Source organism: Orycteropus afer, unplaced genomic scaffold, assembly GCF_000298275.1.
Source record: "Orycteropus afer afer isolate SDZICR_OR568_19922 unplaced genomic scaffold, OryAfe1.0 scaffold00713, whole genome shotgun sequence".
NCBI lineage: Eukaryota > Metazoa > Chordata > Mammalia > Tubulidentata > Orycteropodidae > Orycteropus > Orycteropus afer.
Window position 1 is genome coordinate 675,946 of NW_006922300.1, and position 14,335 is coordinate 690,280.

Consider the following 14,335-nt stretch of genomic DNA (forward strand, 5'->3'; position numbering starts at 1 on the left):
GCCGACTTGCGGGAGAAAGCTGGGCTTTTTCTAGAAAGACATGTTTCTGTTTTATTTGTAGATGTAATTCTCCAGCGAGCAAATAAATACACAGGACGCGGCGGGGGGTCAGCAGGAGAGAGATGGCTGTAAATCAGACACGAGCCCCAGCGGGCGGGGAGCTGGCGCAGGGCTGCTGCCGGGCGCAGGGCCTGGCGGGCACCCCACCCCACGTGCTGGGCCAGCCCCTCCGTGGGCCCTGGCTGGACCCAGGGGTGCTAAGGCGCTGCGATGGGGTTCCTGCTGGCTGCTCCCCAGGCCCATGGAGCTCACAGGTGAGTCACTTTGTTCTCCACCAGGGCGGCGATGTGCTGCAGTCGGCAGGCCAGCTGCATCTTCTGGCCCACGGGGTCCTCCTCCAGGGCGCTGACGATCTGCCCGGGAGGGGAGGGGGCCCGCCTGAGGCCCAGGCCTTCCCGGCCCTGCTTCAGCTCCCGGGTCCGTGCCTGAAGCTCAGGTGGGGGCCCCTCCACTCCAGGGCGGCCCGGGCCTTACCTGGTCGTAATACCTGTGGATGTGTTTGTAGAGCTCCCGCAGGGCCTCCAGGCAGTGAGGGGCAGAGGCAGAGCGCTAGGGGAGCACAGGGTGGGGGTGAGGCTCCGGCCTGCACCCTGTGTGCCCCCCTTCACCCTCGTGCCGGGCTGCCCCTCACCCCTGAGAGCTCAGCCAGGGCTGAGTTCATGTCCTGGTAGCTGGCAGGGGAGCTCTGGCGAATGTCCCTGTAGTATCTGGGGGAGAGGATGGAGTTAGGGGTGGGCCAGGCCTGCCCTCCCCCCAGCCCTTAGCTGCCAGCAGGACACCTACTTCTCCACCATCTGCTTGTATCGGGGGATCTCCCGGGCGTAGAGCAGTTTGTTGACGGGGGAATCCTGGTCCAGAGGGGAAGGCGTCGTGTGAGCCCCGCCCCAGGCCTCCTGGCCCCGCCCCCTGCAGCCCCAGGGCTCCAGGGCCCCTCACCCGGCCCACTTTGTGCTCGGAGAGGGTGCAGGAGTCGATGAAGGTTTGGGCGAGGACGGCCAGGACGGCGTCCACGTTATCCGACACCCGCACATCAAAGATGAGCTGGGGGTTCTTCAGGGTGTTCACCCAGAACCGCAGCAGCAGACTGGAGACAGAGGCCAGACGTGGGTCCGAGGGCAGTGCCTGCCGCCACCAGAGCCCGGCCCACGTTCCCGTAGGGAGCTGTCCTTGTGCCTGGGGGATGTGGGCCCCAGATCCTCCCAAGAGTCCATGGAGGAGGGTGAAATCGAGGCAGGGTGGGGCAAGGCCTGGTCTGTTGGCCCCCCCCGGGGGGGGGGCTCCCCGCAGCAAGAGGGGCACCTGTTGGTCTTCCAGATGTACAGGGTCTCAGGGTCCTGAATGCCATGCTTTTCCGCCAGCTCATCCAGGAAGTCGAATAGGTACCGGACAGCTATGGGCACGGGGCGGTTCACGCTTAGGATGGCCTGGAACATGTCATCCACAAACTTCTGCAGTGTGCCCTGCAAGGCAGGTGGGGCCGTCAGGTGCATGCGCCGGGCTAGCACCAGCTCACCAGAACCCCCACCTGCCACCCCAGCCCCCGACCTTCATGGAGAGCAGGCGGGTGAGGTAGATTTCCGGAATGGCCTTGGCCCGGGCGCGCTCGCGCTCTCGCTCCCGCAGGCTGCTGCGCCTTGGCTTGGTCCCTTCTGGCTCCTCGGTGGCCTTCACCAGGTGCCAGAGGCGGGGTCTGCCCTCCTCGTCATCCTCACCAGCCTCCAGCATGGGCGTATCTGAGGGCACCAGGACTGGCCTAATTCTGTTGGCCTGGGACGCCTGGCCCGCTCACCCAGTGGGGGAACAAAAGAGGGTAGTGGGGAGAGGAAGATGGACGGCTGGAGGGGTGCTCCCTCCTGCTTTGGCCTGGTACCCTGGGCTTTGGCCCTCACTTCCCTTGGGCAAGGTTGGGGAGCCCAGGTAAGGCCTAGCCTCTCCGGGAAGCGTGGTGGTCTCAGGGACAGTGGGGTTGGCTGAGGCACTCACTATCCCCCGATGGGCAGCTCTGGGCCACAGCCCCTGTGTGGTGGGGGATAAGGCCCACCGTTGCTCCATCCGGGACCTGGCGGGGAGGGAGCAGAGGCTCAGGCGTCATCGCTGGTGGAGCCCCGGGGCAGGGCCGGACCATAACCCTCACCTTGTAGTGCTGCAGGGTGTTGAGTCTCTTCCAGTGACTCTGGGTCACCGAGGTCAGGTCCTCATCAGACAGGGTGAGGTGACCAGCCATGCCCGAGCGCCACTCTGGGGTGAGGGGGATGCAGGGAAACCAGTCAGCCCCAGCCTGTTCGCAGACTTCCTCGTTCTTGGCAAGATGGGAAGGGCCCAGATGGGTGGGCACTCACCAAGGTCTAGGGCGTGTACGGAGGGCCTCTGGGAGAAGGGGGTGCCTTTGTAGACCTGGTCTAGCACCTTCTCCTTGACCTGGGTGATGGTGTCGGTGTCGAGCACCCGGGCTGGCACCCACTGCTCCACACCAGTGCCGGCCACCCCGCCAGACCCTGGGCCCACCAACACCATGAGCGTCAGGGGCCGGAACTCCACGTCCTCCCGGAGCAGGCGGCTGTCGTTCAAGGTGCACTTGGCCTTGCCCGTCACAGCGTCCACGGGGCCCTTGTCCACCTGGTACTTGATGGCCCGGAAGAGCACGTACAGTGGCTCGCCAGCCACCTCCTGTGACCACCGAGACAGGTGTGATGGGCACGAGGCGGCTCGGTTCCTGCCCTGAGCCGCCTGCCCTCACCTCTGGCCCCATTCAGGGTTCCAGCCCTTCCTCTCCCACACACGCCATCACACTGCCCTCCCCGTGACCCTGAGGCAGCCTGGGAATGAGGACGGCTGCAGGTGGGCAGTGCCTCTCACCCTCAGGAAGGAGTACAGACAGATGGACAGCCAGTTCGTGAGCAGTTTCTCCACCATGCTCTCCGTCCTGCAGGGAGCAGGCCCCAGCTCAGGGGCCCGCAAGCCTGCCCTGCCCCTCCCCCGGGCCACCCCACCCACCACAGTTTCGCCAGTACCAAGAGCCCCTTCCTGGGAGTCCCCGCCCCTCTGGCACTCAGAGGCTTCCCTTGGAGTCTGCCTCCTGTGGTCCCTGGCCCGCCCACCCCAGGGCCCACCTCCGAAGCATGAGCTTGGGGTTCTTAGCCACGTAATGGGCAGCCAGGTCACCCAGCAGGGTCCAGAGGATGTCGGTCAGGTACTCCAGCTTGCTGTGTAGCGCCAGGGACAGCAGGGAGGCCACGTGGCAGCGGTCGCGCTGGGAGAAGCTCGGCTGTTCCTCCAGCGTGCGGATGAGCTGGGCGGGGGGCCAGTGCTCACTTGGGGCAGTCCCATGCCGCCCGCCTGCCCGGGCCCTCACTTCCATCCCAGCCCTGCCAGGGCCCCGAGCCCGGGCGGCCCTCACCGTGAGGAGGAAGAGCTTGCTGTTCAGCAGGTGAGACAGCTGCGTGAGGCCCTGGCGCACGGTGGCACTGAGGCCCCCCTCCTCGGGCCCGTCGGGAGTGGGCTGGAGCCGGCAGCCGCCGTGGCCCGGGAAGAAGACGCGCTCGGCGTAGGTGTGGTAGTCTAGGAAGGGGATCCCGCTGGCCTCCAGGTCGCTGCTGAGGTCCGTCATCTCGGTCATCAGGTCTGTGGGCGGGCGCAGGTGAGGGGGGCCAGGCCAGGCCGGGCCCTGCCCTGGCCCCCCGCGCGCGCGCGCGCGCACCTGTGAACTCCTTGCGGCACTGGTCGCCCACGCCGATCTCCAGGGTCTCCAGCTGCAGCAGCACCTTCCGGTAATCCCGCAGAGCCTGCCTGCTCTTGTGCCTGGAGCCCAGGGCCTGGGGTCAGCCCAGCCCGCAGGCTGCCCTCCCCACCTGGCGGAGGGAGGCTGAGGGAGCGCGGGCTGGGCCCGGCGCCTCACCTGTACTTGAGGGTGAGCACGAGCACGGCACCAGTCAGCAGGACGGCACCCAGCCCCAGGCCCACCTGGGCCTCCGTGGGGAAGGCGGCCAGCGCGGGCTCCGCTTCGTACTGCACGGGGCCTAGTGGCAGCCGTACATTGCCCATGTGCACCTGCGGGGGGGGCGGGCGGGCGGCCGTGAGCTCGGGCCGCAGGTACCTGCCGCCCGCCGCCGGCCCCCCACCACGCGGCCTCACCACGAACTGGGGCAGGCTGCCGGAGCCGTTGTGGGGCCGCGGGGCCCGCGGCGGCGGCTCGCAGTACAGGTGTGTGAGGGTGAGTGTCTTCACCAGGCACTCGGCATCCCCGATGAGCACGCGCACCTCCTCCTTGCTGATGCCCAGATTGAGGCCCTCACCCTGGAGGACAGAGCGCGGGCCTGAGCAGGGCTCCACCTCTCCCACCCAAGGCCCGAGCAGCGCCCCTCACCTCCACGTCCAGCACGTTGCCTGGCTTGAGACGGTAGGGCCGGGTGGGGCTCTCACGGCTGAGGGGCGCCAGGCGGGGGTTGGGCTGGTAGAGGAAAGCTTGGCCCCCGCTGGCTCTGGTGAAGTCCACGTGCAGGTTGTCCAGGGTGAAGAAGACCCGGTGGGGGCGGGTGCCATCGGGCACAGCAGGGCTCGGGCACACAAGGAGGCTGGACGAGTTAACTGAGCAGGCCGTGGAGCACTGTGAGAGGCGGTCGGGGCGGGCACAGGGGTCAGCTGGCACCCGCTGACCTCCCCCGCCGCACTGGTGGTGGGGGCTCACCTGCAGCAAGCCGCCCCCGAGCTGGACACAAGCCTGGGGGTCTGCAGCTGGGGCCCCACAGCTCCGCCTTGGCTCCAGAGGCTGGGGCTCTGGCCAGGCCGGCACGTCCCCTGCCTGGCCCTCAGCCTCCAGCCACACTGACAGCAGGGGTCGCTGCACCACGTCCAGGCCCGAGCCCCTGACACGGATCAGCCGCCCGCCCCTGCACCAGGATGGCAGTCAGAAGGTGGCAGCGGAAGGGGGTACCCCAGCCTCCGCCTGCAGCAGCCCAGGTCCTCACCCCCGGAAGCTGACACTGGGCTCCGCCGCCAGCAGCTGGGGGTTGGCTGTGTACAGGAATGGGCTGGATGGCAGTGTGCGCTGGGCCTGGCCAAAGACCACTCGGACAGCTGCTTTCCCTAAGGCTGGCTGGGGCATGGTGCGGCACGTGATGGCCTCAGGGCACACGGGCCCCTGGCTGCGGGGCAGGAGAGGGATGTTCTCTTGGGCTGTGGCCCAACACTGGCCCCACCTGAGCCCCTCTGCCTTCTTCAAGGAAACCGATGGGGTCAGCTGCAGCCACTCTGCAACTTGGAAGGGAGCCCTCAGGACCCTGAGGCCCACAGGTACTCACATGGGGCAGGGCTGGCCCCCCACAAAGGCGCTGACATTGCCCCCTGTCCGGAGATGCCGTCCACGGATGGTGAGCTGGGTGCCCCCTGCCTGGGGGCCCCACCGGGGGCTCAGGCTCAGCAGGATAGGGTCCTGGGGAACAGGGTGGGCTGGGGGAGGCCTGGCAGTCCAACCTGGTACCTAACGTCCCCGTGACCCCCGGGCTGCACTCCTCTATGCTGTTCGCTGGTCCACAGCCGACCAGAGCACTGTGTCTGGCTTCCCCAAGTCTTCCTCTTCACGATGACCTTCCCCTGGCCACCCACCCCAACTGTCTCTTTGCTGTCACCAAGCAGACCTCCTGATGCTAAGCCCCTGATGCTGCCCCTAGTGCTTCTGCCTGGAGCCCCCCATATCCCACCACCCCTCCCAGACACACAGCCAGTGGCCTGCTACCACGGGTCAGGTTCACAGTGACCACCGAGGGGCCTGCCCCTCCTGACCATCCCGCCCCCTTGCGTGTGGACCAGCCCCACGGGGCCCCGACCTGGTAAGTGAAGTGCTGGGTAGAGATGCCTGGTGGGCGACTCTTAATGGCCACTTGGACTGGCCCTGTCGTGCCATTAGGGGCAGGAGACGTCACACAGATGATCCTGAAGTGAAGACCAGAATGCAGCCCCTGCCACAGAGAGAACTGACTCCCGTGGGCTGGGCCCTCGCCTGTCCAGGGCCACAGGCAGCCAGCCCCCACTTCCCCCGCCAGCTCCTCCCCCTTCTGAACTGGGACCCCACACTTCTCGGTTGCGAGGCTCTTTGCTCCTGGGGTGGGCAGGCCCTTCCTGCCCTTGCCCACCCTGGTGCCTCACCGGGTGGAGATCTGGTAGCGAGCTGGGTCAGGCCTGCAGGGCCGGCCGGCCACGCTCACAGCATCCCAGACGTCAGCAAAGTCCCGGCCCAGGTCGGAGCCCAGGATGGTGAGGGCCAGGCCTCCCTCTGGGGGGCCGGTGTGGGGCTCAATCTGTAGCCAGGAAGATGCTGTGAGGACTTGGGGACCCGGGGCAGGTGAGGCTGGGAAAGTCAGGGGTGCGTGAGGGAGGAAGGGGCTTGGGGGGACTCACCGAGAAGATGAGGGGCTTGGGGCAGAGCTGCTGGGTGGCCCCGGGTGGGCACAGGGGCCCGTAGCGACAGGCTGGCTGGCTGTGGCCACACCACAGGCAGCCCAGGCTCCTATTGGCTGCCTGGCAGCGGCTACAGTCGGGGTGGCCCATGGCACAATCATACAGGGTCACTGGGGAAGGGGAGGCAGTGCTGAGCCCCTACCCCTCGGCCGCAGGCCCAGCCTGCCCCCCCTGCCCCCAGCTCACCATAAAGAGGGTCTGCATTGTCCAGGCGCTGGGCCTGGCCTCGGGTGACGTAGATGGGCACCTGCAGCTCCCGCTGGGAGGCCGAGGGGTGAAACTGTGGGCGGAGGTGTGGGTCAGGCCCCGGGCCCAATCAGGGCGCCCCGACCCCTGCCGCCTCCAGGTCTCCCCCAGAATGGGCACAGTTGTCCAGGGCCCAGGGCAAAGGTGGGGGTCTGGCATAGAGCTGACGATGAGATGAGGGGCTCAATCTGTAGCCAGGAAGAACGGAAGATGCTATGAGGACTTGGGGACCCGGGGCAGGTGGGGGGAGTGACCGAGTAGCTGCCCACCTGCTGGCTCTGGCAGTGGATGAGACTCCCATCCGCAGTCACCTCCTCCAGGGAGGCAGGCAGCCTCCTAAGCTCTCCTGGCAGCTCCAGCCAGCAGTTGTAGGAGGCAGTCAGGCCCTAGGGCAGGACATGGTCAGGGGCCCATACACCCGAACGCCCACCTGCTCCATCCCCATGCCCCCATCCTCCTGCCCCCCAACACACACACACACACACACACAGGCACGCACTCGGAAATGCTGCAGGTTCCGCACGCGTAGCACCAAGTGGCTCTCCCAGCCCACAGGCACCAGGACGGGACCTGCTAGGCCCACGACCTTGGGGCAAGCCTCTGGGCCCCGCTCCTGGATGTCCACCTGCAGAAACGAGACGTAGCCCTTCAGGACTCAAGGAGCCTCTGGCCAGGGTGTGGGGCGGAGCAACCTGCCTTCACCTTGGGTGCCTAGGGGGGAAAGGGGAGGCCCCAGCCTGGTGGCCCCACCCACCTCCTGGGCGCTGTAGATGATCCTCTCACCCTCAGGACAGTGCCCCCCAGACACACACTGGCCGCTCTGGGGACACCAGTGGCACTGCCAGAGGCTGCCCACGCAGGCTTGGCACCTGGGGGGGGGCAGGGAGGCGGCTCAGGCTGGGCACGTTGGGGCCCTGGGCCTGCACCCGGCAGGAGCCATGCCCAGCAACTCACGGGGCAGCCACATCCAAGGCCTGGATGGCACTGCAGTCGTAGAAGGAGAAGTTGGCCGCAGCCACCACCACGTCCTCGAACATCAGGGCCAGCAGCAGGGTGACGTGGTCTGGGAGGGGAAAGTGGTGGCAGGGGGGGGCCAGAGGGCCTGCTGCCTCCTCCAGCTCCCACCTAGGCCCCCTGCCCTGCCCGCTGGGACCCTTACCTGTGCCTGGAGGGTTAGGGGGCACTTGGTCATGGGGAGGGGTGACACAGGTCACATGGGGTCCTTCCACGTGAGCCAAGCTGTCATAGTCTCCAAAGGCACAGTGGAAGTACTCGTCCAGGGCCAAGGCAGGCAGCCAAGGAAGAGAGAGGGTGACCTGCAGCCGAGCAGGAGAGAAGCAGGGCAGGGGGCCTTCCGGGCTCAGAAGGGCGGGCTGTACCTGTGCTGGGGGCGGAAGCAGAGCAGGCGGGGCAGGCGGCGCCAAGCAACGTGTCTCCCCACAGCCCAGGGCCCCAGCCTGGCCATGTCATACCTGGCCCTGCTCCTGGCGGGGGTGCTGGGCCGGCAGCAGGGCCTGGATGTGCGGGCAGCAGTCGCCCTCCCCATAGCTCCACAGCCACTGGTTCAGTTGGGCTGCCCGCTCACACTGGCCCTTCCGGGTACACCTGGTGAGCAGGGGCCCCTTGGGTCACTGTGGGGTCTCAGGGACCTCCAGCCTTCATCACTCAGCCCACACAGATGGCCTAGCCGGAGGATAGTGAGCAGGGGGGCATGAAGGCAACCATCACTGAGGAAGGGGGCGTTTCATGGTCAAGGTGCTAGCTTTGGCCTTGACTTGGAGTGAGAGGGAAGGCCACTGCAGTGGATGGTTGGAGACAGGGTCCAGTGTCTGCTGTGTGGAACGGGCTGGGGAGGACTGGGACCCCAGAAGAAGGGACGGAGGCCTGGGGTGGGGCTGGGGAAGGAGATGGGTGCGGGTCAGGCAAGGCAAGAAGAGGGTGCTGGCCCATGGGACAGGGCGGGAAGGGGAGCACAGTGATGACACCACATCTTTCAGCCAGCCTCAGCTGCCTCCAGGCTCAGCCCCGGCCAGGGCGGTGCTCACCTGCCCTGGAGGACACACCAGCCACAGAGTGGGTCTCGGGCCTGCAGGCAGCTGGTGCAGTCCGGAAACTGGGGGCAGGTGGCCACGGGCACCCGGTCCACCTGCATGGGCAGCAGGGTGAGAGGCTGTGGGGTGGCACCCTGGACCATGTGTGTCCAGCCCCTGCCCCCAACAGCTCCTACCTGCTGGGCAGTCAGGACGTAGAGGTGGCTGCCGTTGCCACCCACCAGTAGGTCAGGGCTGATGGCCGAGCCCGGGGGCCCCACTTGCTGAGAGTCATACACCTGGCCCTGGGAGCCATTGAGAAAGACCTGGGGGGGGGGCGCAGGAGGCGAGGGCTGGGCCGGGCCACGGGCTGATGCCCTAGGCCAGCCAGCTTGCCAGGGTGGGGCTCGTTGGCAGGGACAGACCTGTCCAATCCACAGGACTCCTGGGCAGCACCCGGTCCACCCAGCACCCACTTCTCTTGCCATGTGATTAGGGAGACCATTCATGTCACTGAGGGTCCAGCCACCAGCACCAGGCCTGGGACACCCTCCCCAGGTAGCTTCCGCCATGTGCCAGGCGCTCTGAGAGCCAGGCCCTGGCCCCCCGCTCCCCGCCCCCCCCCCCAGCCCCGCAGGCTGGTTCTGTTGCTGAAGGCAGGGCTGCCACGGGACAGCGTCTGGGAGCCAGCGCAGGAGGTGGCAGAGGGCCAGCTGTCACTATGTTTTGCAGCCTTCAGACTGGCCAGCGGGCCTCGGGCCAAAAGGCAGAGGGCAGCCCAGGGGGCTTCCCTGACTGCCAGGGCCCTCCCCCAACAGGCCCTCACCTTATGCAGCTGGCCGTGGGTATCCCCCAGGAAAACCACTGTGTGCCCATCTTCCTGGAGGGCAGTGATCGCGCTGACAGGCTGCCCCAGCAGCAGCAGGGGTTGGGCCTCCACGGCCTGGCGGCCGGCAATGGGACTGGGCGTGTGTTCGTCGCCACAGGGGTACGACTCCGGGGAGTCCTGGGGGGCGGGAGGGTCGACTGGGGCAAGAGAGGCAGGAGACCAGCCAGCGTCTCCTCACTGGGTGATGGTCATGTTTGTGGGCTGGGCTGCCGCCTCCACCCACACTGAGACCTACAGATCTGGGGTGGGGGGTAGGGGTGCTGACAAGGGGTAAGGGGTCCTTCCAGCAGAAGCTTGAGAGGGTGGGAGCAAAGGCACTCACAGGAGGCAAGGTGACACAGCGTGACGTCACACCATACTCGACGGTGGCTTCCTCCGAGCCACTGGGGCCCTGACCGGCCGCCGTGTAGCAGAGCCGACGGGCAGCCTCCATGCTCCTGTCCAGCTGGACCAAGGGAAAAGCGCACAACGCAGCCCTCGCGCCCCTTGGGCCGCCAGCAAAAGCCCCCAGCAGGGCGCCTGGGGCCAGGAAGGCAGCCTGGACAAGGCCCTGGCCACGGCAAGCCAGGGGCACCTCCACATAAGAGTAGAGATTAGTGTCACCCAGACACACACGGGCCACGTAGGAGCGGTACTCGGCCTGAGCCCGGGCCCCCCGGCGGCGGAAGACGAAGTAGGCGGAGCGGGCATCAGCAAAGGCGCCCACGTAGCTGTTGTTGTAGTCGGACAAGTCGCCCACCACGAGGCGGCCCAAGCCTTCGCTGGAGAAGGGCTGGGGCCCGGCTAGCTGGCGCACGGTCAGCGGAGGGACCCCGCCAGACAGCTTGCCCGCTAGGCCCCTGGCCACCAGCAGAAGGTCTCGTCCTGGCATGGGTACCACTAGGCCCACCGTGGCCACTCCAGGAGCATTGGCGGCCACAAACTGCCCGTCACCAGGGTCCTCGGCCTGGTACAGCAGCTCAGCCACGTCCCCGAGGCGCCGCTTCTCGCACACACCCTGCCGCACCTGCCCGCAGGCCACCAGCTCCCGGGCCCGGCTGCTCACGAGCAGCAGCTGGTTGGCATTGTCAGTGAGCTGGGCCTGGGGGCACTCGGCCGGATCGCGGAAGGGCACGCAGTCCGGGCTGTCGAGGACGGGGCCGGTAACAGCCATGGCCTCCAGCTGCAGCTCAGGGCTGAGCTGGAAGAGGCGGTTCACGGCCCCAACATACAGCGAGCCTGGCTCCGGCGCCAGCACCAAGCGATTGAAGGTGGTGTTGGGTGCGGAGAATCGGTGGGCCAGGGTCAGGGGTAGTGTTGGCAGCAACAGCAGCAGGACGTGGAGACAGAATGGAGGCCAGGGGGCCATCATGGGGGCCTGGGAGAGAGCCAGCAGTGAGGCCTGGCAGGAGGCAGTCAGGGCCCCACTCCCCAGTGGGGCGGCAAGACAGGCAGGGTCTGAGACCAGACCCAGCCAGGGCCGGGATGTGCAGAGAGGGGTGGGGGCAGAGGACAGAGGAAAAGGCAGGGAGGAAGAAGAGAGAGGGGGAGGGAGAGGGGAAAAGAGAGGACAGAGGTGACAGGCAGAGAGCAAGGAGGAAGGCAGAGGGGTAAAAGGGGCACCAAGAGACAAGGGCAGAGCCACTCCACATGCACCTCAAGGGGACAGGTCCTAAAACGTCACAGGCCATGGACAGGGGCTCTGAGGGACAGAGGGCAGGGCGGGGAGGGAGGCCGAACACGGGCAGAGGAGGGGCCAGCCTGGGAGATAGGCAGGGAGGCCGAGGGCTTGGGATGGCCCAGGTGAGAGAGAAGGGGACAGGAACCATCACCCAGCAGAGACGGGGGGACCCTGCTGGGGAGGAGGGACAGCAGAGAGGAGAGACACCACAGGGTCACATCCGAGAGTGGGACACTGGCCATGACGGTGGCAAGGAAAGGACCAGGCGGGTGTTGGCTGGGAGAGAGCCAAGACCCCCAGGGGGAGGTGTGGGGGCTAAGAGCAGGTCCCAGAGGCCTTGGGTGTGGCAGTGTTGACAAGGAGGAGTGGGCGAAGAGGGGAAAGAGCCTGGGAAGAGACAGGGAGCTGGAGGAGGGGGGAGGCACCCCCGCAAGAAGCCAGTCTGGAGCCCAGACCCCGAGGGGCTCCTACGGGCCTGCTGGGTGCCCTCCTCCCCGCAGCCCTGAGTGGGGCCCAGGCCCTGGGTGCCCTCCACACGCAAAGCCGCAGAGAATCAGGCAGAAGTTGGACTAGGGTACCATGCAGCTGGGGTGTGGGCACATGGCGGCAGGGATGCCAGTCAACCCGTGGCCACCCCGTCTGTGTCCCTGTCCACCCTGGGGAAGGCCCCATCCTCTTATCTCAGGGACACAGACGGAAGGCCTAGCCCAGGAGGCAGTCAGCTGCACTGTGCAGAGGGGCGGCCTGGGCCCTGTCCCCCCAGTGTTTCCGCTTGCCTGGGCTATCTCCCGCAGCGTCTGTGCCCAGGGGGCGCTGGGGGGCTTCAAGGCCTGGGCCCCAGCCTATGCCGTCTTTGAGAATGAGCACTTACTGCCATGAAGCACTACAGCCAAGGAGTCTCCCAGGCGGTGCGGGGCCACGGAAAGCACAGCTTGTCAGTTCAGCTGCCCCAGGGCGGTGGTGCCGGGCACAAGATGGCTGTGGGGGGTATGGCCCTGAGTGGGAGGGAGACAGAGGCCCGGCCTCATGCCCGCCGGGCCGGGGGGAGGAGGACGGCTGGGGGCCGAGGGCCTGGCGACTGGGCTCGGCCACAGCTGGCAGCTTTGTCAGTGGTGGCCGGGGCCAAGACAGCCCTGCCTCCACCCCAACAATGTCCTCTCTGTCCCGACTCCCAGACCTAAGGGCCTGTTATCTGGTCTTCTGGGGAGGGGGCTCCCTGTCACTCCCCACCCCAGGGAGACACCCGCTGGAATGTGGGGCTAAAAGGACTAGGGTGTCCTCCAGCCAGAGGAATGACGCTGTGACCTCCTGGCACACCCGACGTGCCCCTCCCCCTCAGCCAGGAAGCCAGCCTGCCGCCTGTCCCTTTCCAGGGGCCGGGATGGGCCACAGAGCCCCTTCAGGAAGGCCAGAGGCGCCAAGCCCTCGAAATGCCAGCCTTGGCCATGGTAGCCTTGGTGCCTGGCTGCAATGTCAATCCTGGCTTCAATGGGCGCCTCTGTCCAGGCTGGGGGTGGGGGAGATGGTGACAAAGACAGCCCACAGAGACCTCCCCACCCCCATCCCCACCCAGGATAAGACTAGCCAGAGAGCAAGCCACTGGGATGTCCCGCCCCAGCCCCAGCCCACCCCCAGGGACTGGCATAGTCGTGCCAGGTACAACATGGTGGCAGGGGGCAGTGCTAGCCGGGACAGATGCTCCAGAGAGGGGTCTGGGACACAGCCCTCAGTATGGAGGGCGAGAAGGCCACCGAGACCCGGCCTTAGCTTCGGACCTATCAACCGGCCACCCTCACCCACCTGTCCCCCAGGGAAGCACCGTCGGTCAGGGGCCTGGGCCTGGCCCAGCTGACTGCCTGCTCCACGCCCCAGGGCACCATCAGCACAAGTCAGCAGCACTGGGGACGTGAGTTGTGGAGCCAATGCAGGGGACAGTGTGCCCTGGTTGGGTCCCTGCCTCCCCCCTGGTGCACAGCTGCCAAAGGCTTCCGGGCCGGGTGGCAACATCCAGGCTTGCCGCCGCCTAGCTGAGCCGGTTGGGTGGCATGGCGGGCAGGAAGCCTCCTTACCCTGCTCCCTGCCCCAGGCAGGCACGGCCTTGGCCCGCTTCCATTTGGGGGCAGAAGACCTGGCTCCCAGCTCTAGAACCACCCCCTCGGACAACATGCCCCCAGGCATCACCAGGTGCCATCGCAGGGCTTGGAACGGCCGCCCCAGGGCCGTGGCCTGAGCTGCCTGGTCCACCCCGCGACCCCCAGGCTTCCTTCTGGCCCAAGCACGCCTGCAACACTCTTCGCCCTGCGGCCCCTGGCCCCGTGCAGCTGGGCTCCTGCCTACCTGGGCGGGAGAGCGGGCGGCCGCCGGGCGAGGGGGAGCTGCCGGCGATGGGCTGTCCTCGCGGAGCCTCTGCCTCCCTCCGCACAGTGCAATGGCGCAGCCCGACTCGTCCCGGGCCCAGCCGGCCGGCCGGCCCCTCCCCGCCCGTCCCTTTGCCCGACGGGGCAGGGAGGGCGCTGCTGCCCTCTGCCGGCCATGGCGGGCACAGCCGAGGGCCGGCCGCGGGCGCCTGGGCCGCGCAGGTGAGAGCGGGGCGGGGCCCTCTCCCAACCTTCCCGGAAGCGCCTACTGGACGCCCACAGCCACCTGTCGCAAGCCTCGCCTGGCTCTCGGGGACAGAGGTGGGATTGGAACCTAGGCCCGCGCCTTACACCACCGCGCAGTGGCATCATTAGGGTTGGTGTGAGCGCCTGAGGAAGAGGGTCGGAAGGGCGGGGTCCAGCTCACCGCCCTCCCCGCTGCAGTGTAGCTGACTGCCTCCTGGACTGGAGACAGCCTCGGGAGGACCTGGCCCTTCAGATGTAGCTGCACTTGAGGAGCCGCGGGTCGCTCGTGCTCAGAGAACAGCGTCTACGGCCATAGATTCCCTGCCGAGGTGGGCCCGGGGCTGTGGGCTGAGTGGCGAGGGGGCGGGGCCGAGCCCGAGACCCGCTGAAACCT

General features: G+C 67.3%; 1 protein-coding gene across 1 annotated transcript; it reads right to left on the reverse strand.

Moving 5' to 3' along the window:
• Nucleotides 1-308: 308 nt before the first annotated feature.
• Nucleotides 309-13,504, reverse strand: PLXNB3 (plexin B3). The gene is made up of 36 exons (XM_007957198.1): nt 13,408-13,504; nt 12,661-12,845; nt 10,001-11,035; nt 9,616-9,795; nt 8,987-9,115; nt 8,805-8,905; nt 8,232-8,364; nt 7,919-8,075; nt 7,714-7,822; nt 7,514-7,628; nt 7,259-7,384; nt 7,029-7,145; nt 6,700-6,793; nt 6,454-6,623; nt 6,202-6,353; nt 5,883-5,988; nt 5,358-5,488; nt 5,025-5,201; nt 4,745-4,946; nt 4,424-4,663; nt 4,192-4,353; nt 3,956-4,107; nt 3,758-3,858; nt 3,458-3,681; nt 3,171-3,349; nt 2,917-2,983; nt 2,400-2,727; nt 2,195-2,298; nt 2,044-2,119; nt 1,606-1,793; nt 1,360-1,520; nt 997-1,144; nt 844-908; nt 692-767; nt 535-609; nt 309-413 (listed from the first exon to the last, which is right to left on the reverse strand). Exons 1-36 carry the CDS (start codon nt 13,502-13,504, stop codon nt 309-311), a joined length of 5,967 nt encoding a protein of 1,988 aa, XP_007955389.1.
• Nucleotides 13,505-14,335: the final 831 nt, after the last annotated feature.

What these genes read in the sequence shown, in the direction of transcription:
- PLXNB3 (XM_007957198.1), bottom strand. Translation starts at nt 13,504, where the DNA reads ATGTTGTCCGAGGGGGTGGTTCTAGAGCTGGGAGCCAGGTCTTCTGCC. An exon ending in TCATCTACAGCGCCCAGGAG is followed by an intron (nt 7,385 to 7,513) that starts GTGGGTGGGGCC and finishes TCGTTTCTGCAG; the next exon opens with GTGGACATCCAGGAGCGGGG. An exon ending in GCAACGTGCTGGACGTGGAG is followed by an intron (nt 4,354 to 4,423) that starts GTGAGGGGCGCT and finishes TCTGTCCTCCAG; the next exon opens with GGTGAGGGCCTCAATCTGGG.